Below are 26577 nucleotides of genomic sequence, written 5' to 3'. Positions count from 1 at the left end.
ATCTAGAAACACTTCAAGCTTCCAACTAAAAAGTAAGCTTTTTAGTAATTACCACAGTAGTGATTATGTCAAAATTGATAGCAGCCTTCTCCAGTCAGCATTGTCCGACTCTTTCATAAGTGCACACTTACAACATAATGGTAAGAGGAGCATCCAGTGCTGTTATCTAAGAGCAGACTGTATTAGACAAGCAAAATGTCTGAGAAATTTCTAGACAATACAAGTAGGAAGATGAGGTACCAAATTAATTATGCCAAGTTTGCTAGACTGCCTTTATCTCCGTGTAACAAAATACATTTTCATTTCATTTTTCACTCCCAGAAAGTTTTTGTAATAGTGTTGCTGTGGAGTAACAACCTAAATATAATGTATGTTTCAATCCAGTATATCCACTATTTTAGCTATCTTCAGATGTGTTGAAAGCTACCAGCCAGAAATATCTGTTAATGCAAGTTTATGTTGGAGTATGACATTACATGCAAAAACAATCTGCAGTTCCTGTAGAAAATCAACAGGACCCTTTAACTCTACAAACATTTGTGCACTTTAAGAACACATGCATAATCTCACTGTTCTTTCATTTTGAAAGGCACTCTTCTATGACGTGCAAAAACAAGACCAATACTGTTACAGTCAGTAGTCTGTTAGTCTAAATTGGTTAGCTGTCCCATTCTCCATTATTCTGATCATTATTTTCCTCTTCTTCAGAATCAGCAGACACTTTCTTAATTCTCTGGATGACTGCTTTAATGCTTCTTTCTAGCTCATTAGTAGAGTCTTTACTGACATCTTTCTCAGTATCTCTATTCACTTTTCTTAGTTTAACTCCTTGCCTTATGGCAGAGAGAATGTTGTCTTTCACAGAGGCATATGGATTTGGCTGTTCCACTTTGCGAAGATGAACTTCACCACGTTTTAGAGAAGCCAACACCTCATCCATTGTACCTGCAACAGATAAGTCTATCATTAACAGAAGTAGGAAGACAAGCATGGTTACAAGTACAGAATCCTACCCATGTGTTCAGGATTCCTCCTTTCATCTCTGCTAGAGACAGAAGAAAGAATAGTCCCTTCTGGTACAGATTTGTAATAGCTTCTCAGTGCCATACTCTGGCACTGAAGAGTTAAACCTTTGTATCTTTAATTGAGAAACCAACGCCTCTTCAACATTATACAAGGTTGAACACTAACAAAGAAGTTATACACAAAGGAGAATGCTTCTTTTTCATTATAACTTTATGGCCTTTCAAAAAAAAAAAAAATTACTGAACCAAGAAATCTCTTGTATTCCATATTAGAAACAATCTACCACTCCTAGCTTGCTCAGATGCCTGCTGAGACTGCCAATTGCATTTTTGCTCAGCCAAGAGAAAAATAAAAAGATTTGAGAAGAAGGGTTTGAAACTACACCACTGAAGTCAGTGGGAGCCAGATCACAGCTCAAGCAGGCAAGCAGACAGCTCTTTTCTGTGTAGACTTAAAGAAAATAATTCCCATTTTACAACATGATTTAAATCTCAGGCTATGTTTATGGACTTCAGACCATAAAGAACATACCAGTGAGAAAGCTCCTGCTGGCTCTATTGCTACATACTGCAATTTCTGTTGTAGTCCTCTTGCTGGATTCTTAGACTGTCAGATGGGGACAGCAGTCTAGTCCTACAGCCACAGGTCTGGACCACATGTACCTCACAACAGCAAGCATTTTTGCCACGCACAGTGCACAGGTTAGCTGATTGAGCACTGAAAATGCAACATCCTGCTGAATCCTGTGGTTCTTCAGAGACTGACAAGAGATGCTAGAAGAGGATCAAGCAGAGATCCACAAAGTTGTCTTGCAATGCTTCCTAGTAAGCAAGCTACTAGCAAGGCTGTTCCAGCAGCAATCTGAATACTCTGGTGTACAACTCATGCTACTAATCAAAGCCTTTTATGATTATCTGTGGCAGAGTAATTCCACTGTCCTCTTAGTCTGAAGTCAGCACACTAATCCACTGGATACACAGTACTTTGTCATGCTCACCTGTATTCAGCCTTCCAACTGCTCATACTTCCTCACACCTTGGAAGAACTTAAAATGCTTAACTTTACTCAGAGTTTCTGCCTGTGGTCTGCATCTTAACTGAGAGGATACAAAGGCTGCTTAAGTGTACTGTGAACAGTCTGAAAAGGAATGATTTTCAAATAAAAACCTGCCTCAGTTTAGCATGAGCTCTACTGTGACAAATGGCAATAAAAAAAATTGCTGCCTTCCAACTTAGTTCAATCTGCCCAACACAGTCCAAATTCTTGCTTTAGAGACAAAACTAAGTCTGTTAGCAGAATGTAACCAGTGCAGCCTTGAGAGGCTGCTGAGCTCTTTTCTCAGTCAAACAACTGCTTCAATTGCAGAATTCAGCCTTCAAAATTACACCTGCATGATCTTGCTAACAAAGCAGAGGGGGTAATAGAGCAGAATTTTTGCCCTAGAAATGCAAATATGCCAAAGCTATCCATCTGCCTTTCAAATCCCGATTGAATTCTGCATGAATTCTCTCAAGAATCCTTTATTTAGAAACCAAACAAATTGTAAGTGGACACAGGCTGTGCCCACCTTAGAAATGCAAGCAGCCCAGCTGCTAGGTCTGTAGTACACAGATCATGAACACTGAAGTGTAGCCTTAGTACAACCACATATCTACCCACAGTGGTCTTTTGACCGGACAGGGATTTATCCTCATCAAAATGAATCATTCTGTTCAACTGTTGTAAAATTGTGGAAAAAGTCACTCTGGTAATAAGGGTTGCTTTAAAATATCAACCTGAATGTTCAACTAGATAGCATTTCCCCAAGAACACCAAGTCATACACTCTGGAAGTCAGGATCCTGTGGAGCATATCAAACTGGATCAATCAACCATGGTTATTCATTTAGAATCCTGAGTTATGGTGTTACTGCACGCTGATCTCTTAAAAGAAATTCCTAAGAATTTCTTTCTCTTGAGAAAGACTGCATGCTATTACTGTCTAGAACCAGAGGGAGAACTGAAGAATACCAGAAAGGAAGAAAGAAAAACATCAGTCAATGTGAGCCTACTTACCTATGCAATTATTTATAGACCTCCTGGATGAGTCATCCTGTTTGTGCACTGCAGGGCTTTCTAAAGGGTCATGAGAGCTAAGGGGAAGTGGCTTGTCCTCTACTGTTGGTTTTGTCTTTAAATGCAAAGGTAAGGGAGGAGGTAGTGGTGGAGCAGGTGGAGGAGGTAGAGGTGGTGGAAGAGGTAAGGATGGAGAGACCAACTCCTCGCTGTGCTTTTTCTGCTTCAAATCATCAGCAGTAATAAAACTTTGGACAGGGATATCTGCTGTGGTATTCTCGTGTGAAGCTTCTGATACTTGTGCTTCTACTAGCAGCAAGCTCTTTGGCTGCTCTGGTGCTGGCGTTGCTCTTGATGGAGGAGGAGGGCACGCTACCGCAGCCTTCCGAGTGATGTTTCGTGGCAATCTGAGACTGAGAGGCTCTGGATGAGATGTTTTCAGCACAACGTGAGCTGGACACTTCTGAAAAACAAATCATAAGCAGAGGGTCATATCTCCACAGGACTAGCCAAACCAACATCCCCAAAGAGACTAAAAAGCAGAAAAGCACAAACCTGTACCACTCACGATGAAAATTCAACACCAAACATATTTAAAGGAATATAAAGGTCTTTCTTTCAAAGCCATTTCCTCTGGAAACTATTTCCTTAGCTGGCTGCATTCTCTTTACTCAATTACACACAATCCTATTTCAGGCTATCCAAATGGTAGTCTCATATTTGGACAATGCTCAAGATATCTGATGTTATGCTTTCATATCATATAGGACAACTGTAACTCACACTACTTACCTCCCTGAATGTCTTCAGTCTCTCCAGTGTTTTCTGACGTTCCTGGCTTATCCAAGCTTTTTTCTTTTTCTCTTCCTCTTTTTGTTTGTCTCTTTTCTGCATTAAAACACAAGTGAGAGAGCATTTGTGTGTGAAAACAAGCAGCTGCCCAATTCTTCAAGGCTGCTGTTCAGTACTCACTATTTGTATGCTGTGATGCTGTTGGAAACGTTTTTTCCACTCTTCTGCTTGCTGGAGTCTCTGCCGATGGCTTGCTTCACACTGATCCTGGCAGAACAGCAAAATTCATACAATCCTTGGTTAGTTCACATTCCCTGTGTGCCATGTGTGCCATTAACTCCCCGTGCACAAGTTACCTAACAACGACCAGTACCAAGTGCATGGCTGTGCTGTGAATGATGGCTAAGCTCAACAAGTGATAAATGTGAGACACTGTGAAGGTGAGATCTATGGGACTCCTTCATGGCTAAAGCCAATTAGATTTGTTTTTTATCCTAACTAATGATAGTTATTCATGCTACAGAGGGAGTATAACCAGATCTGAAAGTTGCTTCTGTCTTATGTTTATGTTTAAAAAAAAAAAAAAAGGAGAAAACAAGAAAAAGGCAGCAACAAGCTCTGAAGAAATTTTACCCAAGCTTCACCTTGTGGCAAGGGGTGCTATAACATGGGAAGGAAGGCAAGAAAGAAGTTAGAAGGACACTGAAAAAAAAAAATACAAGGCTACTTTCCCTCTATTTTATTTGCCATAGATCCTATGTGCAAAGGCCAGGGAACCAAATGTAGGTGAAGCACAATGAACGCCTACCAGGAGTACCTTTTGTTAGTAACAAAGCTGAAGCTGCAGGCTTCAGTGTTTTCTCCAGGAGTCACTATTTGTCAATCTATAGGGAGGGAATAAATCCATATGACTGTGCAAGCAAATCATCTGGCATTTGGCTTTAGTGTTATGTAACCAGTAGACAGCAATTAAGTGAATGAAAATAGAAGCAAAGAATATGTCTGCAGAGGAAACAGTTGCAAGCAAGAGACAATGATCACTCACATAACATCCTCAGTGTCATTCCCACTCTGTCCAGCCTAGATAGAAGGCCAAACAGACTTGAGCTTGAGCTCTGCTCTCTGCTTTAGTGAAACTGTGCAGGTGTAAAATAAGCCCAGCTCACTGGCATTGTTCATGAGAGTCAACTGTGATCTCACTCGTGTCTTCCTACTGTTCTGCTTCAGATGATAAAATAAAGGCAGAAACTGGCCCTTGCACACAACTGAGAGAGAACTGCAGTAGTTAAATTTCCACTCCCTCCAAAGGTATCACTGTGTGGGTTGCTCTGTCACTGCAGCTCCCTTCATAGCAGGCAAGGTTTTCTCCTGTGCTGCAGCTGCTTTGTAGAAGACTGCCTGGGCAAAACTCCAGCTGGCCACAGCAGGGCTCTGTATGAAGTTTAGCTGACAGAAAAACATCTCCCATGTAAGTCTGTGCTCTCAATACACTTGAGAGGCTCTTGTATCACACAGCAGAGCATAGAAGTTGGCTTAAAACCACAGTGCCCATCTTCCTGTTTTGAGGCACAGAATCACACATTTTCTATGCTCCACCCAAACGTTTCCTATTTGTTCCCTGTTCATCCCTCGTGAGTCAACACTCATGACATCGGCTATAGAAACTGCACATCTCCAGGACTGCATTTACTTTTTTGTTCCTGAGGTAGGCTCTCCTCGCACAGACAGTCCCACGCTTTGTCTCCAACTGCTTAGTCTTCTGCCTCAGCACCGTCATTTCTGACAAGTTAGCATAATGGTGTTCCATTGTCTGTTCAATGACCTTCAGCTCCTCAGGATTTTCACATGTATCATAGTAAACAACTTCATCCTGTTTCTCTAAAAAGGCATTTGGTATTTTTTTAAAAACCAAAAAATTGCCACAGTTATTTAAACATTTAAAGAACTAATGACATTTTAAAAGCCACTGAGGGCAGTGAGTTAGTTATTACAAAGTGTAAAGCTCCAGAGCTAAGCTTGGACCTTTCAAGCTTTACGCAAACATGCCATGCTACTCACAGGGGTGTTTTGCAGGATCAGATTTATGCTGTTAACATTTGCTGTTATTCAGCTTCCTCTCTCAAATGTCTCTTTGTGCTTTAACTCCTACCTTCACCAACTGCAGTATTCCTGGAAAACTGACGGCTGTTCTGAACGAGTCACTTTATCATTTACCAGCTCTTAATTAAGCAACAAGCAGGAGCAATGTTTACTTCACAGGATACATGGTAACAGAGAACTCATCAAGGACAAATAAAAATAAAGATACCTTACTTGGTATCTCATATTATGAACAAACCTTTAAACAGGAATATAAGCAACACTCAAGAAGCGTCTAGATATAATTACTTTTACGTCATTACAGGATGTATTTTGCAATTTCTACATGTTAAATTATAACAAACTTGTGATTAATTTCAGGACATATTTCAGTAGGTCACAATATCATAGTTCCTATACATATATCCTGTAGCTATGTGAGCAGTAAGTATTTGCTATTTTATTACTGTTATTATTACTTTAAAAACAAAGAGCAGGTCACCACTCTTGTGTTTTACATATATGCTTAATTATTTCTTTATTCTTACCTTTAATCTGTCTCCTCAAAGTGTCCAACTGTACAATAAGCAGCATTTCTTCATGTTTCAATACGTCAAGCTGTACATTATATAATTCCAATTGGGTTTCATAGTAATATATTTCTAGCTCCTCTGCTACAGTTACATTCTCTTCTTGTTCATTGAGGTTCTCCATCTGTACAGCCCCAAGCAGAAAATAAAAAGCATTGATAACAAAATACACACACGGGAAACAAGCACGCATACATGCATACTTCAGTCTATGAAGTTGATACTTGCAGAAGCTGGCCTGTCTGGAAGCTGCTAAAGTGCTTTGGTATAGAAATAACAGAATATGAGAAACGGGTTGGAGCAGAACTCCAAGGAGGCAGCAGCCTCATTAGTCTAAAGATCTTAAGTCTACCAGGAAAGACTTCATTGTGATCTGCACAAATAACACCACTGCTCTTGGAAAATAAAAGTCAGCTACACCTAGCAGCAGTAAAACAGCATGAAGCAGAATAGGTCAGAACATTAAGTAAATATTCTGATTTTGCAGTGTTCACTGAACATAATATCTGCTCCTTATCTTTCTAAAATCAACAATTTTAAAGGTTAATAACAAAAACGCTAACATGACACTTGATACTTGTGTGGGAATTTATCTTAACCTTTCCTAAGTGTCTCCATGTGTGCAGGAGCAACTTTAAGAACTGGAAACCAGCATTGTCTCATAACTTAAAACCACACTGAAAAACCATTGAGTTCAAGCCTTGTGTTTGTTAAATTAAAAATTGATTTATCTTCCCCAAATGGAAAGAAACACCAGGTTATGTCATCAGTTTCAGTGTTTAAAAACATCTAGGTCAGCTCTGCATCCCTGTAAAATACATAGCATTGAACGTAGGTGCTTTGCTGAAAGAGGTCTCTCAATATTTTCATAAGCAAAGAGATTAAAAGTCTCCCCATGACCCCGTTGGTAGGTTTTGATCAGCCTTTCACAAAATACTGACAGCAAAGGAGGCTTTGCAGAGTCTTACATTTTTCTGAATAGCAGCTCTCTTCTGTTTCAGGCATAATTCTCTTGCCCTCAGATGCTGAAGGGTCTCTTTAGCTAACATACATTTCAGGTTTTCTAGTCGTGGCAAAGCTGAAGCCCAGGTGGCTTTACCAAATCTTTCCTGGTCTTGTTCCATCTGCTTGTGCATTGCTGCAGATTAAAATATTGCAATAAGAGATAAGAAATGGAGAAAACCAATAATCTGAGTGCATTTATACTACAGCTGCAGTAGTAAAAATACTGATACTATCAAACAATGACTGAAGCTCTTTTAAAATTAAAGAAGATTGAATTTACAGTTTTGTACGTAAGTAAAATACTTTATTGACATGTCTTAGCAGTTACACAGTGATCTGATATTTGGGTGCAAGCAAAATGCAAGCTGTAAATCAAATTGGTTAACACATGTAAATCTTAGGTGAATAAAATGTTAATTGAGCTGGACACTCGCCCTAACCTTGGAGTTTGAAGAGAGAGCAGCAAAGGTACTAAAAAGAGCTCTCAATTTCCTAAATCAAGTATTCAGAAAGACTTTTGTGTAAACCATTCTGATTACCTGACAGAGCCTTCACAGTTTCCTTGAAGTACTTCACAGTTATATCCTGAATGGAGCACACAGCACTCTCAGCTCGCTTAGTCCATTCTTCAGCATCTTTTTGCAAAGCTGCTACTCTTTTAGGTCCCAGGTTATCATACTGTAAAGATTTCTGCAAAGAGACAAAATTCTCAGTTATCAGATGGTTACAACAGTGGTGCATGTTGCACTGTGCTATAATGACAGACATTCCTAGCAAGGCACAGCACTTGGCAAGCATGGCCTTCTCTGCTGCCACAAAGTGAACCACTCCTCACACCTGTGCATGATCATTCCTCATTCTGAGCTAACTCAGAAACACTGTACCTTAATCATGACCTTGAAACATTCACTTTGGATCAGTTTAGCTTTAAAAAGTATTTTAAGAAATAAGGTCTTAAAAATAACGACCAACTGTGGTGTTTGTAATTGTTACTAAAAGTGACACAAATACACTCTTCTATGTGCTATGTTCACTTCTATATTTCCCTCACATGTTAACAACAGATCACCCTGTCAGATTCTCCAGCTCGGCAGTTCTTTCACATAGAAACAGAGATATAGAAAAGAAAAATAAGAGAATTTTTTCAAGTCCACAGAGAATATATATATGTACAGGACTAGTATTCAATTTTTCTCTTTGAAAAGCATCCAGATTTCAAATGATCTTGCACATCCCTCTGAATTATATAGTAGCAAACTTTGTGCTTCATCCTCCCAGATTTTCATTTTAATTTTTTAGTACAGCATACTGCATATTTTACCTTCAGAGTTCAGACTCTGAGTTCCTAAAAAGCCTTCCTTAACCTAAACTTAGTATGGTTCAGCTCCTTTCTGGAACACTAACAGCTCACTCTAATTTGAAAAATCAAGTAGTAGACAGCCCACTTTCCCAGGGACATCATAACTTTCACTGTGTGCTTCCAGCTTAAGATACACACAAAAGAAAATGAAAAAATGACAAATTTGAGCTTGTACTCCTAAAAGGAGTGGCACCAATATATGTTTGTTTTCTTGGTCAGGTCTTCTCTACCTTTTGTTTTACTTCCAGAGATGAGCTGATGTGGTGCATCACCATTGGGCAGAATGGCATTCTCACTATCACAAACTGATCCCACTGATCATTATGGTGGCATAATGAAAGCTGCTTATGTCTCTGCAAACGCAGCTCAGTGGAAAATAAAGCAGACAGGCAGAGCTTGGGGATGTCTTCCTATTAAGCCCTCAAAATGGAAGGAAGGGGGACACTGGTGGAGTAGAGCAGCAGTTCCATTCAAACCAATACCACAGACTAAGATCCTATGAGAGCAGTTCTGCTCCAATCCTACACTTCTCAGTCATATTTGATGGCTTCACAGGAGAAAAAAAGAAAAGCAGGTGAAGGCAAAACTAGGGAGTACGAAGTGATACCTCACTCTCACTATGTAACCTGTAAACTTCATAAGACAGAACCTACCAGGATTTCCAGTTTGCACAGTGTCGCCAGTTCCCGCATGTCTCGGAAGGGCTGCAGCAAGTACTGGTAGAACTGTGTTGCCATGGTAACCAAATCCTGATAAGCTTCGTCTTCTTCCTCATAAACCTTCATCAAAGCCACCATTGTGTCAGCATTTTTATGCTGCTGAAGAACCTAGTGGAATAAAAGGTAAATCAGGCTTGGCTGCTTTACATCTGTGTGTGTTGGCTGCTGATGGGCCTTGGTGGAAGGCACCTGCTATTTATCTCCAGGTGAAATAGGCACAGCTTCCCAGCACTCCAGGCAGCCAGCAGCCACCCCAGCACAAAATACTATCGACACCATGCTGATGGGCACTGATTGCTCTGTACTGCATTAGGAGACTGCTAGGACTCTTGCCCAGGCCCAGTCATGCTCAGGGCCTCCTACAGCAGAAACCCCAGCAGCTGTGTGCAGGTGACTTGGTCACTGCTTTTTATAAACACAAGTGGTAAAAGGAAATTCTGCATACTGAAAGGGCAAGGAAGGTATTCTTAAACTCTTGCATCTCTTCCACAATTACTATATAGCCACTAATAAGAAATGAGTGTCTGGACCCTAAATTTCTAACTTCAAGCTTAGAAAAAAGAGACCGAGACTTAAAAATAAGAACTCTACCCCTGATACAGCCCACAGTTAAATCCCACTGTCATTTGCACAATTTCTAATAGTTTACTCAGATCACAGTCCTAGTGACAGAAGATTTTATAACATGTAACTCATGCAGTGAGCTACTCTTTCTGACACATCAGTCCCCCTTTGATGTCTTTAGTTGCTCCTCTGACAAAACACAAGGCTGGAAGCTTCCCTCAACTGCTTTTGCTTACTGGTTAAAATCAAAACTTCCAAGATTTTTCTTTGACAACAGCTACCAGAGACCATGGAACACCCTACACAGCAAGACACAGCAAGGCAGCTAAGGCCACTGAGAACCACAGATCTCCCTGGAAAGACACTGCTCGGTCTGTGGCTCCTTGAGGAAAGGAACAAAGTGAAAAAAAGCATCTAGAAATGCTGGCTTGGTTGTGTCGCAACTGAAAAGCACTGGAATTAAATCATCACCCTTCCCCATGCCAGCTGAGTCCAACAGCAGGAGCAAAGGTCCCAGCTGCAGAGGAATCTCCCCAGGGAAGCTCTGTGGCAGAAGAACAGCAGGACAGAACTGCAGCGTTTCTGACAATCCCTTGAGATCTGAAGCCCCTCAATCAGTCCTAGGTCCACCTGGAGCAGTGTAAAAGACTTCCCCCCTGCCCCCCTTGTTTACTTTCTCATGAGAAAACCACTTATCAAAATTTGCTCTTTGCAGGCAGTGGGATTTTTGCTTTTGATTGGGTTTCTTGTCTGTTTGGGCTCGTCTGGATAAAGTCCTTGCTTTTACACAATCACACATAGTAACATCCTACGAGAATACACCATAAACTATAGCTGCCTTTCTACACAGCATCTTTCTGAAGCAGTAACGGCGTTCCGCCGCTCAGCAGCAGGCGCTCAGCCCGGGCTGCCACGGTGCGGACCCCCGGCCGGCCGGCAGCAGCACGGCGCGGTCCCAGCCCCGCCCGAGGGCCCGTACCCGCCGCAGGCCCTCCTTGGCCCGGGCCAGGTGGCCGCGCAGGGCCTTCCCGCGGAACTCGTGCAGGCTCTCGAAGTACTCGTCGTCGCGGCGGCGGTCGGCGGCGAAGAGGACGTCCAGCAGCACGCGGCCGCCGCACAGCTCCAGCGCCCAGCCCAGGTAACGCTCCAGCTGCCGGCACAGCTCCGCCACCTCGGCCTCGTCCGGCGCCGCGCCGCCGGGGAACAGCACGGCCCAGAGCCCGCCCGAAGCGCCGGGCGGCGCGGGCGGCAGCGCGGGCAATGCGGGCTCCAGGCGCGGGCAGACGGCCGCCAGCTGCCGGTGGACGCCGCGCAGGGCCGGAGCCGAGAAGAGGCCGGCCCAGCTCTGCGGGGCCCGCTCCGCCGCCTCGGCCCGGCAGTGGCAGGTGACGGCGAAGGCGCCCTCCGCCTCGTTCCAGCCCACCAGGAAGCGGAGGCGCGGCGGCGGCTGGGGCTCGGCGAAGGCGGTGTCGCGCACGGCCACCCACCCCTCCAGGCTGTCCGGCTGCGGCTCCATGATGGCGGCGGCCGCCGAGCGGGGCGAAGCGAACCTCGGCCGCCTTAAGGGAGCGGCACGCAGCTGGCGGAGGGGCGGGGCCTGAGCGGCGGAACGCGCGATCCCATTGGCTGGAGCCGGTCGGGGGCGGGGTCGGCGCGGAGAGGGGCGGGGCGAGCTGGTCCTCGCGCTGTGGTACGGAAATAAACGCTTCGCTGGGAAAGGCGGGAAGGAGGGGCTGTGCGCGAGGCGTGTGTGGAGGCCGGAGCGGGGGAGAAAATAGGAAGGAAAAAAAAAAAGGGAAAATGAAAGCAAAACAAAAGAGAAAAAAAAAAACTATTTTTTGTAAAAAGCAGCGGGCGGAGCACACCACGCTCTCAGCTGAGTACGAGGTGGCCCTGCTGCCCTCCCTCAGAACAGAATCATGGTGTGCACCTCAGGGCTGCCATCTTCCCACACCGCCATCTCCCCACGCTGCTGTGGGCCTCACTGTAGCTGCTCCTGCCGCAGATCTGAGGAGGCAGCTGTGTGCCAGCAGCTCTCTTCCAGCCATCGTTCCCTGCCCCTCCTGAGTTGTTCCCTTTTTCATCACAAAGCTCCATGCTCCCTTCCTGCCATGCAAAATGGAGGTGCCCAGAGGCTCCCTTCTTCTGTGCAGCATGGCAGCTTTGGAGTTGTGTCTAAATTCAGTCACAAAACAGGGCCCCCAAAAGAGGAGTGTGAAATGAGCAGTATTGCTCTTTAGGCATCTAGTACCTGACCTCTGAATATCCCATCCTTTCTCAGCAGTTCAATGACTTCAGGAGGAGGGTGGCTTACAATAGCTAAGGTTGGAAAAGAGCACCCAGTCCAACCATAAACCCTTCCCCATCACACCCCTCAGTGCCACAGCTGCCCTGTTCTTGAACACCTCCAGGGACAGTGACTACACCCCCTCCCTGGGCAGCCTGTGCCAATGCTTCGCTTCTCCTGAGAAGAAATTTTTCCTAATATCCAACCTGAATGCATACATTGGCCTTCTCCAATTAGCCCCTATGAAAGGACCTGCAGGCCTCACAATAGAGTGGGAAGTGACACAGCTTTCTGTATAGCATGTATCTCTCATCCTGGCCTGTGATCAAGGCTGAATTTAATTTACGGTAAACAAAACATTGTATTCTGGTCTTTGGAAGTAAAGCTGACACTACTAATTTTTCAATAGATGAAAGCCTGTGAGATATTGTAGGTTAACAACAAAGAAGCATAAATAAGCTCCCATCTGAAAAATTAATAAAATCTGTCTGACAGCATAAATGTTAACATTCCTGCAAAGGTGCATCATTTATGTGAAAACATTTCTGCTCTGATCTTGCAGATGATAGAGACACTATCAGTAGTGATGAGATTATGACTACATGGGTAATTAACTTGTAATTCCTTACTGAAACAGCCAACAGTTGTACTGCTAAAAATGTGAGGAAATGACACCAAGTGTAATTGGAATGGAGGAAAAAGCAGAGTTCTGTTAAGATGCAACAGACATTTCCCATCACACTGTTGTTTGAGCTCAAGAAGTGTACGCTGCGATGTCCTCAAACACACTTCAACATCTCCTGTCAGCAAGGTTAGCTCACTAGCAAGTTTACAAGCAGAACGTCATGTATTCTGGACAACAAAGTTCTGTGGGTCTGAGTGGGTACATAGAGCTCAAGTAATCACAGTAAACACAATCTTCAGCAGTAACATATGCCTATTTTTTATCAGGTGATCCACTGCTGAGCACAGACTGAAGGGTTATGTTTCTGTGAAAACCCTCCCCTGGCTTGGCCATTAGCCACTTGCTTCACTATAAATAGCTTTCCAAAGGCCCAGCATATGCACACAGGGGGACGGTGTATAAGTAGAAGTGCATGTCATGCATTTTTTTTTCCCTAAATTCTGGTGGTTTTTAGGTTTTCCTAGATATCTTTTCTAGAATCCAATCTAGACTCAGATCACTAGCAACATTTCTAGTAATTTGATACACAGATTTTGCCATAAAACTTTTGCAAAGAATAACACAGACATTTCAGTTTAACTGTTCCACTGTATGCATCTGTATATCCATTTGAATTTGTTTGTGAAGAACGCACATTTTGTGCATGCAACACAAGATAATGTGCCTAGAACTACAGCCTTGGAAATCATGTCTAGAGTCAATGACTGCACTCTGCTGGGTTTGTTAATATCAGCTCAGAAACTGAGTGTGTGCTCTGGCTTTAGAGGGGTGTCTGTATAAATGTTCCAAGTACTCTGGATCCAGGAATCACACAGAACCATCAGAGCCTTTTCTCGGTGGATGGCATTCATCCTGGTGACACTCAAGTAGTGTGCTGCTCAAGGACAGCTGGAGCACATCTATATTTGTGCCATTGCTCATTGCTGGCATGTCCCTATCTGAGGAAAGAGGCAGTCTAGAGTTACTGCAATAAGTCTTCCAACTGCAGTCATAGGAAAGTGGCAGGGAATTGCTTTTGTGTGAATTAATTTTTACTTTGGGAAATAAACGTGAAGTTTGATGTCATCTGAGCTATCAGAAGAATTTATGACGTCTTAAGATAGAAGGCAAGTTTTTAGGTAGTAACATTCTTTCCTGTATTTTTTTCATTATTGATGGTCACGGACTTAAACATTCTTCACTGTAATTGTATCTGCGTCTGTAAACTGAGCAAACATATCATCTGAAAATCTTATTTAGGCAGCAGGGATCCAGACAAGCTTAATTATGCTCATTTTAATTTATATAATTTAATTTTATTTTGGTAGGAAAAATACTTGTTCACTTTTTTAGTTAGTTGCAGCTTGCAAAGCAAACCTTATTGTTACAATTATGGGGAAAAAAGTCTTTGTGGGAGCCAGACAACATTTGCTGGTATGTTTCAAAACCTTTTCTCTGTTCTATATGTTAGAATTTGCATGATTTATTTTATTAGCTCTAGCATAAATAATAGTATTTCTGTATAACTTCCGTGTTTTTTGTCTGTAGTAAGAAACTGCTCGCTCTAGAATCTACATTCTCTTCTGCAGTGCCAGAAGAGAACAGTGAACTTCTGTGTATACTTTCTTAGATACCTAGGGGGCTGGACTGTTTTCAGTCATTGATATCCAACTGGTGAATGGGAAATTTCTTAGCTTTTTTCACCTGTTCAATAAGTAGCTTTCTAATAAGTCACTGAATTTTTTGACATTGACAGCCAAGTAATCCTCAGGAATATTAGTAAAATATTGATGAAACAAATTTGAGGTTATAACAAGTACTTGTAACTATGAAGACTGTAAAAAGTAGTTTGAAAACAAAGCTCCTGAAATCCTGATGAGTGACTGAACTTTCAGCTTTTAGGGTTTTTTGTTTGTTTGTTTTTGTGAAAAATTGGTTTCCAAGGTTTTGTCTGTTTCACTGAATTAGACTAGATGTAACTAAGATTCATTAATATTTGGCTGAAATATCTCCATGAACTCTGCTGATTGTAGTAGTCAATTGCTAGAAAAACAGAGCTGAGTAGTTTTGCAGCCATGATTTTGCTGAGTGGTGGAGGGCTGAGGAGGTGTTGCAGGTCTGACAGAGCACCTGGTGGTCTCCCTGTACCAGTATTATTTCATTTGTTGTTATTAATAGCAGGATGGTGAGAAGGAGTGGGCCTGGGGAGTCAGCATTAAGGTTGCTTTTAGTACCTTTAATGTTGTCCCACGTGCATCTGCTTTATCATACAGCTTTGCATTTCACATCCATATGTTGTTTTCACACCTCCCACATTGCACAGAATGGATGAAGTATGCAAGCTCCAGGTCACATCAGGCTTTTCTCAGTTCTAGGGTCTGCCTTGCTTCGTGGACACTGTATGATTTATCATGGAGATCATCATGGATCTTTTTCTGCAAACTTCCTTTATGTTAAAAAATATATTTTCACAACACCTGAGAATCCCCAAAGGGCAGTATTTATCCCTGTTCTATGGAAATGACAGGAGAACTGAAGTGAGAACAAAGCAAAAAGAAACATCAAGTTTCAGTTTCAAGAAAGACAACCTGAAAAATCTAGAACAGGAGTTTTCAGGTCATTAGCTAACATTTTATGGGGCATCAGTGAGAGATGCAACAAGAGAGGGCATCCTGAACTGCCTGAATGACAGTTCAGAAACAGTGCTTGACAGCAGCTAAAGGGTAGACAGACCTCAGATCAGTCCATCTCCAATTGCACAGAACACCACTAAATGCACTTGAAACACATCCCAGTGTAAAGCTGAAGATGGGACTACTCCACAGTTTGGATTCAGGTCATAGATGAGTCACTCAGAAAATACAAGATACACACTAAAGACAGCTCTCTGCTGTACTTTGCACTGAGGTGAGAAAAGCCAAGCATCCCATTAGGAAATGAAGCTTTAGCCTTTCCCATGACTACCTCTAGGCCCAGAGCTGTCCTCAGCCAAACTTATTCCTTTCTACATTTTTAAGACATATCATGCTTGATATCTAAGCATATAGCTTTTTTTTTTTTTTTCTTTTACAGGACTGAGACTCATCATTTCAAAAGCCTCACAGAGGATACCAATGTCATCCAGATCTGTCCGTGCAAGAGAGTATGAAAATAGTGACCAATTTCCTAGTCACTCAGCTTCTCCACCAGTCCCTAATTCTAGTGAAACTGAAGGCTTGATATTTTATCACATGGATCTTTATGGATCAGATGAGAGATTTGATATCTTTCCTGAAGAGCCATCTGGTCAAGGAAACAGATTTCTGAGAAATACCAGAAGAGAATCTGCACTGAGTAGTGAAAAACGTCGGAGCTCACAGGAAGCTGGGTATGACTTGGAAAAGGAGGTTGCAGAGCTGGCCAAGATGTATGGGCTTGATGAGGACAGAGAAAAAGAGCTTGAGCTTCTTGGAGGACATCTGGAGACAGCGGACAGCAAATGGCTACCTGCTCACACACAAAAGTCAGGATTGCATGACTCTGCATATAATGGATCAAAAAGCAGCTCTCCGGTGAAAGATCAAAGTCAAAGCACAAAGCACCAGGAACTTCCTGATGAGGTTTCTCAAGATGATGATCAGAGCAAAGCCAGAGCAGAGGATGAAGCTGATAGCCACACATGGTCCAGAGAGGGGCTTAGCAGCAGTGGCGTGTCGGATGAGCGGAGCAGCCAGGTTGTCAGTGAGGAGGAAGAAATGGCAGATGTTTTTTGCTGTACTTGCAAGACACCAATTCGAGCTTTTGACAAACTGTTTGGTGAGCACAAGGATCATGAAGTGGCTCAATTATCCACTGCAGTGGAAAGTGAAAAGGTAAGAACAGAATAAGTGCACTGTGGTGCCTCTAAAGAGTGTTTGGACATACTGAGATTCATGCTGGGTTTTTCTGGTAGGAGGAGATTCATAAAAACATGTGCAAATTGGAAGAGCAGATTGCTCAGGTGGAGAACTTTGCCAGTCACTTGGAAGAGATCTTCATTACTGTAGAGGTAAGGCATTTCTCCTTGAGTTAACACTTTGGTACTGGGATTGTTTTGACAGAGTCACAACATGTTGTTAATGGCACAAGTAATTACAGCAACTGAGCACAGAGTTATCTTGGGGTTTGCCTGGACTGAGGTACTCAAGAAAATTCATCCCAATCATTTCTTTTTTTAGATGGGCTAGTAAAAACACATTACACCATTTGCATTCAGAAATAATTTGCATGCCCATTCAACTTAACTTGATTTTAAGTGGCCAAGGACTGTGATCTAACAAACCTATCCGCAGTGTACCATTTGTGCTTACACCCCATTTACAGAAGCCTTTGGACCAGTTGCATCAGGATGCAGCACTTCAGTGTTTGTGCTCCTGCAGTGCTGATGTCAACTTGGCCCTGGGGGAGGGGACCCAGCTGGCTTCAAGTTAGATGGAATTGGTAACTCAAAGCACCTACTGTGTTTTCTCTGCTGCATGTGGCACTGAAGAACATCGGTGCCTGAGCAGTGGGCAGCTGCTGGCAATGGAGCCTTGTTGGCTCCTTAAATCTTCCTTCCTAATGCTTTCTCCAGCAGTGAGAGAGGATACCAGCATTAAATGCTCAGCTCCCCCAGAGCAAATCCAGGGATCCAACTGGGTTGCCATGGTTTCTCTAGTGAAAGGATATGCTTGGCTGTGTAGGCAGAAATACTTGGGAGATTATGGCTAGGATATTTCCCAAGCAGAGCTTCCTTGGTTTAGTTTGGAGACAGTTCTGATGCTCTTGATGTCTGGAACCAACTCTGACACTCTCTTTTGCCTCAGCAGGGATGAATGATTAGTAAAAATGCAAATTAGTCAAATAACATCTTCTGTTTACTGGCATTGCATTCCTGGCAAGGAGATTTTAAGGCAGGCCCAAGAAAGACTTTTCTTTTGCTGAGTTATGGTTCAGGTCTGACATAAAACAACAAAACCCCAAATGCCTTGCAGGAGAATTTTGGGAGGCAGGAGCAGAACTTCGAGGTTCATTACAATGATGCAGTGCAAGTACTTGCTCAGAAATATGAAGAACAGTTGGAAGCACTGGGAGAAGAGAAGAGGCAGAAGCTGGAAGCACTGTATGAGCAGCTGGTCAGTTGTGGGGAACATCTTGACACCTGCAAGGAGCTGATGGATACAACCCACAAGCTTTACCAGGAAAATGACAAAGTCACTTTTATAAAGGTAAAGATCTTTGACTGGCAAGACCTCTTCTAAATGCTTTTTGCTGCTTGGTAGTTTTCAGCTGGGAAGTCCCCAAGCAACTTATTTGCTAGAGAGAATTTGGGGTGCCAGGTCCATGTGCTGTTGCTGCTCCAGGTGTTTGGCATGGTGGCAATGACTTAGTGGGGCAACACAATGGATCCAAAATACAGCTGCAGGGGCAGATGTTTGTCACTTGGTTGCTCACTGATTTATGAATCTTGGTAGGGTTTAGAGAGAAGATACCTCTCTAGAAAGCTTACCTCAGGAAACTCTAGAAATGCTTACTGGTGTTCATTGCCTTGTTCAGGCTCAGCTTCCTTGCTGTACACCAGGATCACAGGAGACAGGCTGATGCATGCACTTTGGAAGATGTTTCTTTTTCTGCTCATTTTGTTGAACAGTTCAGCTGAACAGGAGGCTCCAAACTAAACAAATAATTATGGGCTCCTGCAAAGTGACGGATGAATCCCACTGTTGAGAAAGTGTTGAGAATTATTTTTCTTAGCAAGTAGAAAAATAATTGGAAAAAAATATAAGAATTTTCACTGCTGATTAGTGATTGCTCTAAACTGAGCTGACCTGTGACTCAGCTGAGTGGGAGCATTTCTATAGCACAACTACACTAACTTCTGAACTGGACAGCAAACAAAATACTTCTCCAACAGCTCCCATCTGTTTAAATAGAACAACTTTGCTGTGTCAGTCCAACCAGTTGAGCTCTTTTCATGAGCTGACTTTTCCCTTTGCATCTCTGACAATAACCTTATTTTCTCCTTATCTCATAGTTTTACATTGGCCATAAGAACCTTATTCCAATCTTTTAGGGGTGGGTCTGAGGCTAGTCTCAATAAATAACTCTTGCTCTTGAGCTCTCAGCAGCTTAGGTCTCTCCAGGGACCAAATGTCTGCCTTCAAGAGAAATGGCCACTCTCTGACCCACCAGCTGCACACCAGTGCTGGCCCTGGGTCTCACGGACTGTTCACAGTATGGCTCCTGGGTAATGAAATTATGGTAGTAACTCTCAGATTCCCTCCACTGCATATCCTTTCACAGTTATTTTTGCCAACATCATTGGCTTCTGTTTGTAAAGGATCTGTTGGGACTTTGGACACTTGAGGAAGGAAAGAATCTAGAGTCTAAGTGGGTAGATGCTGGTAAGTGCTTGATGTTGCATGCTATCATAAATTGACCTAGGATCCACTTGAATGGGCTGTTAAACAAGGCTTAGGGCTTGTTAAACAAGGACTCTAAGGCTGAATGAGAGCCCACTAGTTTACTCTAAAGGCTGCATTTGGAACAAATTCATACGGCACGGGTCAACAGCACAATATAGTCTGCTTTGGCCTTATGCAAAAAATGTATCTTTTCTGTCTTTAACGCAAACTCTCTTTTTTTTTTTACAGGAAGCAGTAACCATGGTTGACAGGTATCACAGTCTGGGATTTTGTGTCATATTTCTTCCTGCTAAATGGATCTATTTTTGGAGACAAATTGCATGTTCTAGACTCCATTCAGGCTCACACATTTCACCTGAGCTAGTAGAGCCATTGAAACCTTTGTATTTCTTGCTCAAAATGCAGCAAGAGAAGTTGCTCTAAGAAGTTCAACATTCAAAACTCGTTTTGAGCTAATTTCAAAAAAAACCTCAAAGGAGAGTTAGAACATGAATAAATCACTGTTTTCAGCTTAGTCATAAGGCATAGATTTCAGTGACTGAGAAATAGGATTTCTAAAGATCCTGAAAGAAACAAATCTGGAACAAATCTGCCTAAAACTGTTGTCTCTAACTAGATTAGCAACAAGCTTATTTATGCATTAATAAAGCGGGGTAGGAAGTCAAGCTGTGGGTGCTCAAGACAGATCATGAAAGCTGTTACAGCAGCTAGAAGAAATCTTAAGGCATGCTAAATCATTTGCAATAAATAAATAAATAAATAAATAAATTGACTGTCATCCATGATGAAAACACACAGAAAAGATACTCCTCTGTTTCAGAATTACTGTCTACAACTGTAAAGTCCGGAATTAGTAAGAGAGTCATGAATTCTAAATAACAGGATGAAAATCGTGGAGCTAATGGCTTGCTTCCCACCGAGGGCTGCTTGGGGAAATCTCACTCACCTCAGTAGGAGTGTGCCACAGCCACCTCACTGCATGAGTGGAGCAGACAAAATGTGGTCTTTCAGTCCCATCTGCATCCAGCTACTTGGATTTGGCATTTTGGAGCAATGATCTGATGAATGACCACGCATATCCAAGCAAAGAGCATGGGAAGGCTGAGTTTTGTGCAATTATGGAAACACTGTCCTAAGAAAATAGCTGTTATTTTAGAGTTCACTATTTTCCTCTTGACAATAGATTAACATAGAATGATATCTCCAATACTGTGACACTTCCAATTAAACGTTTTTTCTTCTTATTATAGATTGGAAGAATTCTTAAAGAAAGAAGTGAATTTAAAGCTTTCAACACATCCAGACTTTGAAGAGCGTGCCATAGATTTCTCAGAAGTTGAACAACTAATGAACTCCATTAATACTGTTCCAGGTATTCTTCCTATCTAATCATTATTTTAGACCCATTTACATTTAATTAAGTGTATGCATTAAACAGAAACCCATTACTTCTTTTAAAGGAAAACTGCAAAGGCAGAGTTAGCTTCTCTCTAGCTTACCCTCTAGATATTTTTTGTTTGCCTGTATGTTCAGAGATTCAGTAAGCTATTATTGATTTTTTTTTTTTCCATTTGATTTCAGTATATAATTACCAGAACTTTCAAGTTTAGTCTTCCTTGCTCATTGCTGGGTGATTTCCTAGAAGACTCACAAAGAATTGCCCCTTCTGTTCAAGGATCAGACGTGCTGAGTTTGGTGATAAATTGTCTTTCCTTGTAATTGCTTGAAAAAAGAGGGGGGCACAGGCTGTATTAAACAACCTGCCCAGCTTTCATATGACTGTGGCTTGTTCCTCTGCTACTTGGCAAATATTTTTCCTGTCATCCACAGCAACCAGAGCAAAAACCAAACAAATTCCTAATGATTTAAAAAAAAAAGAAAGAAAGAAAACGTGAGAGAGTAAACCATTTCTGGCACATTACATATAGTAATAGTCAGATAATACATTTTTTCTGTGCGTATGCTTTGATGTTTTGTTGTTGTTTTCTTTTTAAAATAAAGTAGCATTTGCTACCAGTTTGTTTGTGCTGCTGACCCTGTGTTGGATCTTTCCTTCATCTTTCTTGCACAGGATCCTCAGCAGGACTAGTCCACAGTGGTGCAATGCCTGTTGGAATGCCACTCCTGCAGGGCTACATTAGTTGACTGGAGAAAAGCAGCTCTCAGAGGCGGGGGAGAGGAAGTTTATAGAGGAGTGGGCTGAGGTTTATGTTATTTTGTTGTTTTGATTTTAAGCAAGACTTAAGTTCATACACCAGAGGCCTGATGGTCATCTCCAAATATTTAACAGATCAGCTCCTAACTTTTTTTAATGTGAGAAGAATATGACTTTAGTCACAGCCCAGACTCTGTGTTTAGTCTTCTGTGGGAGGAGAAGTGTTTGCCAGTGAATAACAGAGCATGCTTCTTATACTTTCAAAAAATGACCCATTTTTCCACTCTGCAGCTCCTTGTGCCCCTGTGATCAATCCCCAGGCTCCCAATGCAGCAACTGGCACCTCACTGAGAGTTTGCTGGGGTCTCTTCTCAGATGACACTGTGGAGTGCTACCAGCTCTGCTATAAACCAGTGAGCAATGAGAGGCACAGTGATGAACAAGCAGGTAAAGGAAACTGAGAAATAAGGGGACAGCTCAGTCCCTGCTGACAAAACAACTGGTTCCAAAGTGCTCTTTGATTTTGCTGTGGCAACTAGTGCACCTTCTATAGCTACTTTCTCTGCTACCAACATATGTGCCACCATAGCTCTAACTTCTGGCTTTGTCACTCTTCTGCTGCCAGGTCTGCCATGCTGCCAGCTGCAGCAGGACCCATCACAGAAGCAAAGACAGCAGCTGGGATAACAGGAGCGGGAAGGGGGCAGAGGATAGTGCCAGGCCTCAACAATAGCACTGGGGGGCAGGAACTGCATTTAAACACACATGCACCACATCAACAGCAAAGCACTGTATTTTTAGAAAGCAAATCATCATATTATCGGCATGCCTGCTTAAACCCCCACAGTCATTTTACAGTTTATCTCAATGCTAATAATAGGTTTTAACTCCTCATCACCCACACACCCAAAAAAGAACCATCAGACTGTCCAAAAATCTCCTGGATTTATGATAAAACTGCATTTGCTAATAATAATTATTATTATTCAGAACCTTTTACTGAAAATACCAAGAACTTCTCCAGCTAGAGAACTCCATAGAGTGCCAAACAGTTCAAAAAGAGAAGCAGAACCTGCTCAAATTTCATAAAGCAAAGAATGCCAAATGAGTATTGAAATTGGTTCAGCTGGAAGGAGCTGACCAGGTGGCATCCCCAGTGTGGGAATGTACAGGAATTTTTTTCAAAAAAAAAAAAAAAATCAATGACAAGTGGGTGACTGAGAGCATTATCTGATTTCTGCTTTCTAAGAGGAAGGCATGGTGAAGCAGCCTAATCAAAGGGTAGGGAGAATAGGAGGCTCTTGAACTCAGAACACAAAATAAGCCACAACTGCATTATTTTAGGAGGCTTTGGAGGAAGGTTTATAACTGTGCAAAGGCACTGTAATGCTTTGCTGTTTCCATTTCAGAGAATATGCTAAAAGTCAAAGAAACATACTGCACCATTTCTAATCTGTTGCCGAATACACAATATGAGTTTTGGGTCAGTGCTTTAAATGCTTCAGGCATCAGTCCACCAAGTGAAAGAGCTGTTTATGTAACAGGTAAGCATATTTTGTTCATGTGACTGTATGGTCTTCATAGTGTAATTCACAGTAGCCTTTAGATTTTATGCCAGTAATGCTTTCTGGGTGCTTCATTTCCTCTGGTACAAGTTTTCTAAATACAGGCGAGTTTCTTACTTTTATTTGGAGAGCCTATCAGGTCAATTGCCCTTTTTTTAGAATGTAAGGAACAGAAATAAGTATATATAAATACTCTGTGCTTAAGTATAAACTTATAGTAGACCTGAGAATAGAGCTCAAATCTCACAATTCTTCCAGACAGATGCCAGCCATCCTTTTATTGCTCTGTAAGTATTTTGTGAGGTCACTTGCTATACTGTCCTTTGTAACTGCAGTTTAGTCAAGCACATTTTGTTTAATATGCTTGTCTTCAGTAACTCTTGTACTGGTAAAAAAAGAAAGATTCCAGTCCTCTTTTGTGAAATTCTGACATCAAATTGAGGAGTCAAAGTGAGACTTTTAAGCATTAATTCCAGCATTCATTCATCTCAGAGCAGAGAAGGAATGCACTTTTATAGCTAAGGTCAAAACAGTGATAAAAAGGATATATAATCCGTCTCTGTCATTGTTCATTCTCTAATTATTTTGGAAACTTTACAGTCCAAATGAAGTTTCTGAATAGTACTATTAACCACCATGCCTGCTGTTTATTGTCCTCTGGGGAGGTAGATTTCTTTGACTATATACTGCTCTATTTACAAATATCTAGAAGCAATTGCTTAAATTGCTCTTTTCTCCCCCTTTTTTTTAGCTCCTTCACCACCTATCATTAAGAGTAAAAAGATACGAAGCTGTGAAAATGCAGCACTCGTGTGCTGGGAATCTAGAGACGTTAATCCTGTTGATTCCTACACGGTCGAATTGTCCAAGCTGACAGATAAAGAAAATGGTGACGTTATTACTGAGTGAGTCACTGTTCTACTAAGTCCACAACCTGTAGTGATGAAACTTTCGAGTCGTGTGGCTTCAGGTAGCACTAAGAAAGGATTCATGGCCCTTTGGTCAAAAGCCAAAGGCAATTTATTTAGAAAAGTACAAGTCTAAGGCTGTGCAGAACAACTTCTGGGGAACAGAGGACAATATTGGGCTGAAGAAATGAATTTCATGATAAGCATTTTAGTAGCATAAGGTTGGATTTGCTTGGGGTAGGGAGTAGAAAAACTCAGATGTGATTAGGAACCAGCCTCGACATTATCAGTAACAGTAAAATCAGGCACAATGTTACAATGACAATTAGATACCATCTCCCTCCCTGAAAATCAAGCTGGATTTGGCAGTTCATCCATCAGATTTTAAGGAAAATTTAAATTAAATTTAAATAATTTGATGCAGTTTTAAGTGATAATTATGTGAATATTTCATAACAGATTATTTAAAATAATTTCTCTTTCGTGTTTGCACGCTATCCATGAACATCCTGTGGCATTTTTTCACTTTCATTCTGTGCTGAAAACAGTTTGAAGACATTTCCCATTTCAGAGCTGCAAAAATATCTTTCCATATTAAGTATGAAATCTGAAAATTCAAGTTACAGTACCTACTTGTAAGTGGTCAAATGAGATAATAGTATTTTCTCCTTGTTCTTCATTTTGCCAGGAATGTCTGTTAGGAACTGGATGTGACCACTTACAAGAAGCAAACTTAAAATTTGTTTTACATTTGTAGGAATTCACCTTCAGAAACATTCCTGTCAGTAAATGTAGTTGTATACATGTTTATGGAAAATGAATATAAAGGGCATAAGGGGAATGGCAGAAACAAAGGTAAAAATCTCAGACTCTCATATCCCTACTACTAGCAACTCTTAATCAAAAAGATGAAGTCTTGTTAAAGGATTATAAAAGAAGCTAATCATGTTCTTTGTTCAGAAAAATAACCTCAACCTTGTTCTCTACCTTACCATTTTCCATGAACTTATTTTCTGTAGATCAATTGTTGGGATTCCTAATTGTGAAGCCCTAATTCACCTGCAGCCAGCACAAAGCTATCACATTTCTGTTAAAGCCCTAAACCTGGGTGGTTCCAGTGAGAAAAGTGAACCTGTCCTGATACACACCACAGGTATTGTACGGCGCGGATCAACTCCCACTGCCTGCTGTGGCATCTATTATCTCAACAGAAATCTTCCTGCTGGTTTCAATGGTGTCTGGATCAGGTCCTAATCTCTTACTTCTAATTACCCACCTGGTAACCTTTTAGAAATGAAACCAATCCAGCCCCTTCTTCCCCCCCAAAAAAATCTTTTGTAACAGTAAGTACATTGCTTTAGCTCTGTAATTCAAAAAGATTTTTGTTCAGTCCATTTGAGACTTGAAAGTTACTAATTTCTAAACATTTAACAAGACTAGACCAACCTAGTACTCCTAGATATCACTGGCTTGCCAAGTTCTGACACACCAGGGAAGAGAAAGCTGAGGTGTGATTTTACTTTAGTTCAGAGATTACCTTGTAATGCAGCTGCTGGAAAGTATGGCTGAGACAATTGGTTGTTTCCAGAAGAATATGGATATGCAAAACTTCTCTGTATTTATCAGCACATCTCCAGCTTACCTAGGGGAAGCTCTGAAGGCTTATTTATCTGTTGGAAAAAGGCAATTCAACTGGAAAATTTGGTTTTGATAACTATCACAGTACTGTATTATCATCTCTGCTCTTACTGCCACACTAGACAAGCATTAACCATCTCCCCCAGGGGGAAATTAGAAGCCATTTTCCCTCCCAGCCTCTAATCAGAAATCAGATTAATGGCTCATAGGTAGGCACCTGTTTTCATCTTTACCACTGCTATAACAGAGCCTCAACATCACTGGGCTGTCCCAAACCTTCCATTTCACTCACAAATGCGTTTATGTCATACTTGCATCTCTTTTGCACTTACCTTCTATGAGAGACTTAGAAATTGTTCTTATTCAGAAAGCTGACCCATGTAAGAAACTGCAGATGAGCTTTAACACAGCTCTGGCTACGCTGGTAACACCTCAGAAAAGAAATGGTCATTCTCAAATCCCCAAACAGGAAGACCCTCATTACGTGACTTTTGTTTGTGTCTATTTCAACTACTTAAATCAAACTCAATATTTGAAATTACCCTTTCTGCTAGCACAGCATATATTTGTTTTCAGCAGCACATGTTTAATTGCTCTGTCACTGTATTATATTTGCATTGAAATAACTTGCAGTTTGATTATAATTATTTCATTTTGGATTAGCATGAAGAGATTTAACTTCTCAGAGGCTACATTATGCAAACAGCTGTAGCAAATTGCTCTGTCAGCTGCAAGATCTCACCTTCAAA

At 41.7% G+C, this 26577-nt stretch overlaps 2 protein-coding genes across 7 annotated transcripts in view; one reads left to right on the top strand and one right to left on the bottom strand.

Moving 5' to 3' along the window:
- Nucleotides 1–637: 637 nt before the first annotated feature.
- WHAMM (WASP homolog associated with actin, golgi membranes and microtubules) lies at nt 638–11784 on the bottom strand. Its single transcript, XM_031587675.2, has 10 exons — nt 11169–11784; nt 9560–9733; nt 8086–8236; nt 7510–7679; nt 6500–6665; nt 5563–5750; nt 4053–4139; nt 3873–3968; nt 3081–3543; nt 638–945 (listed from the first exon to the last, which is right to left on the bottom strand). Exons 1-10 carry the CDS (start codon nt 11703–11705, stop codon nt 659–661), a joined length of 2319 nt encoding a protein of 772 aa, XP_031443535.2. The 5' UTR covers nt 11706–11784; the 3' UTR covers nt 638–658.
- Nucleotides 11232–26577, top strand: part of FSD2 (fibronectin type III and SPRY domain containing 2) — a 36209-nt gene continuing 20863 nt past the window's right edge. For 4 of the 6 annotated variants that reach the window (XR_016470393.1, XR_016470394.1, XM_090148948.1 and 1 more), the window contains exons 1-10: nt 12564–13287; nt 16213–16991; nt 17072–17167; nt 18132–18365; nt 19791–19813; nt 20813–20934; nt 22009–22164; nt 23127–23261; nt 24034–24187; nt 25210–25343. Coding sequence is in view for 4 of the 6 variants with exons in the window: in XM_090148948.1 (XP_090005074.1) it covers nt 13194–13287; nt 16213–16991; nt 17072–17167; nt 18132–18365; nt 19791–19813; nt 20813–20934; nt 22009–22164; nt 23127–23261; nt 24034–24187; nt 25210–25343 (1927 nt within the window). In the remaining 2 variants the exon portion in view is untranslated. Of the gene's footprint in view, nt 11328–12563; nt 14575–16212; nt 16992–17071; nt 17168–18131; nt 18366–19790; nt 19814–20812; nt 20935–22008; nt 22165–23126; nt 23262–24033; nt 24188–25209; nt 25344–26577 lie in introns of those variants that run through there. The other 2 variants (XM_090148947.1, XM_090148946.1) reach the window with 2 other exon arrangements.

The sequence above is a fragment of the Phasianus colchicus genome, chromosome 12, assembly GCF_987193195.1.
Source record: "Phasianus colchicus chromosome 12, bPhaCol1.hap1.1, whole genome shotgun sequence".
NCBI lineage: Eukaryota > Metazoa > Chordata > Aves > Galliformes > Phasianidae > Phasianus > Phasianus colchicus.
The sequence above is the reverse complement of the archived record's forward strand: the minus strand, read 5'-3'. Positions and strand labels throughout refer to the sequence as shown.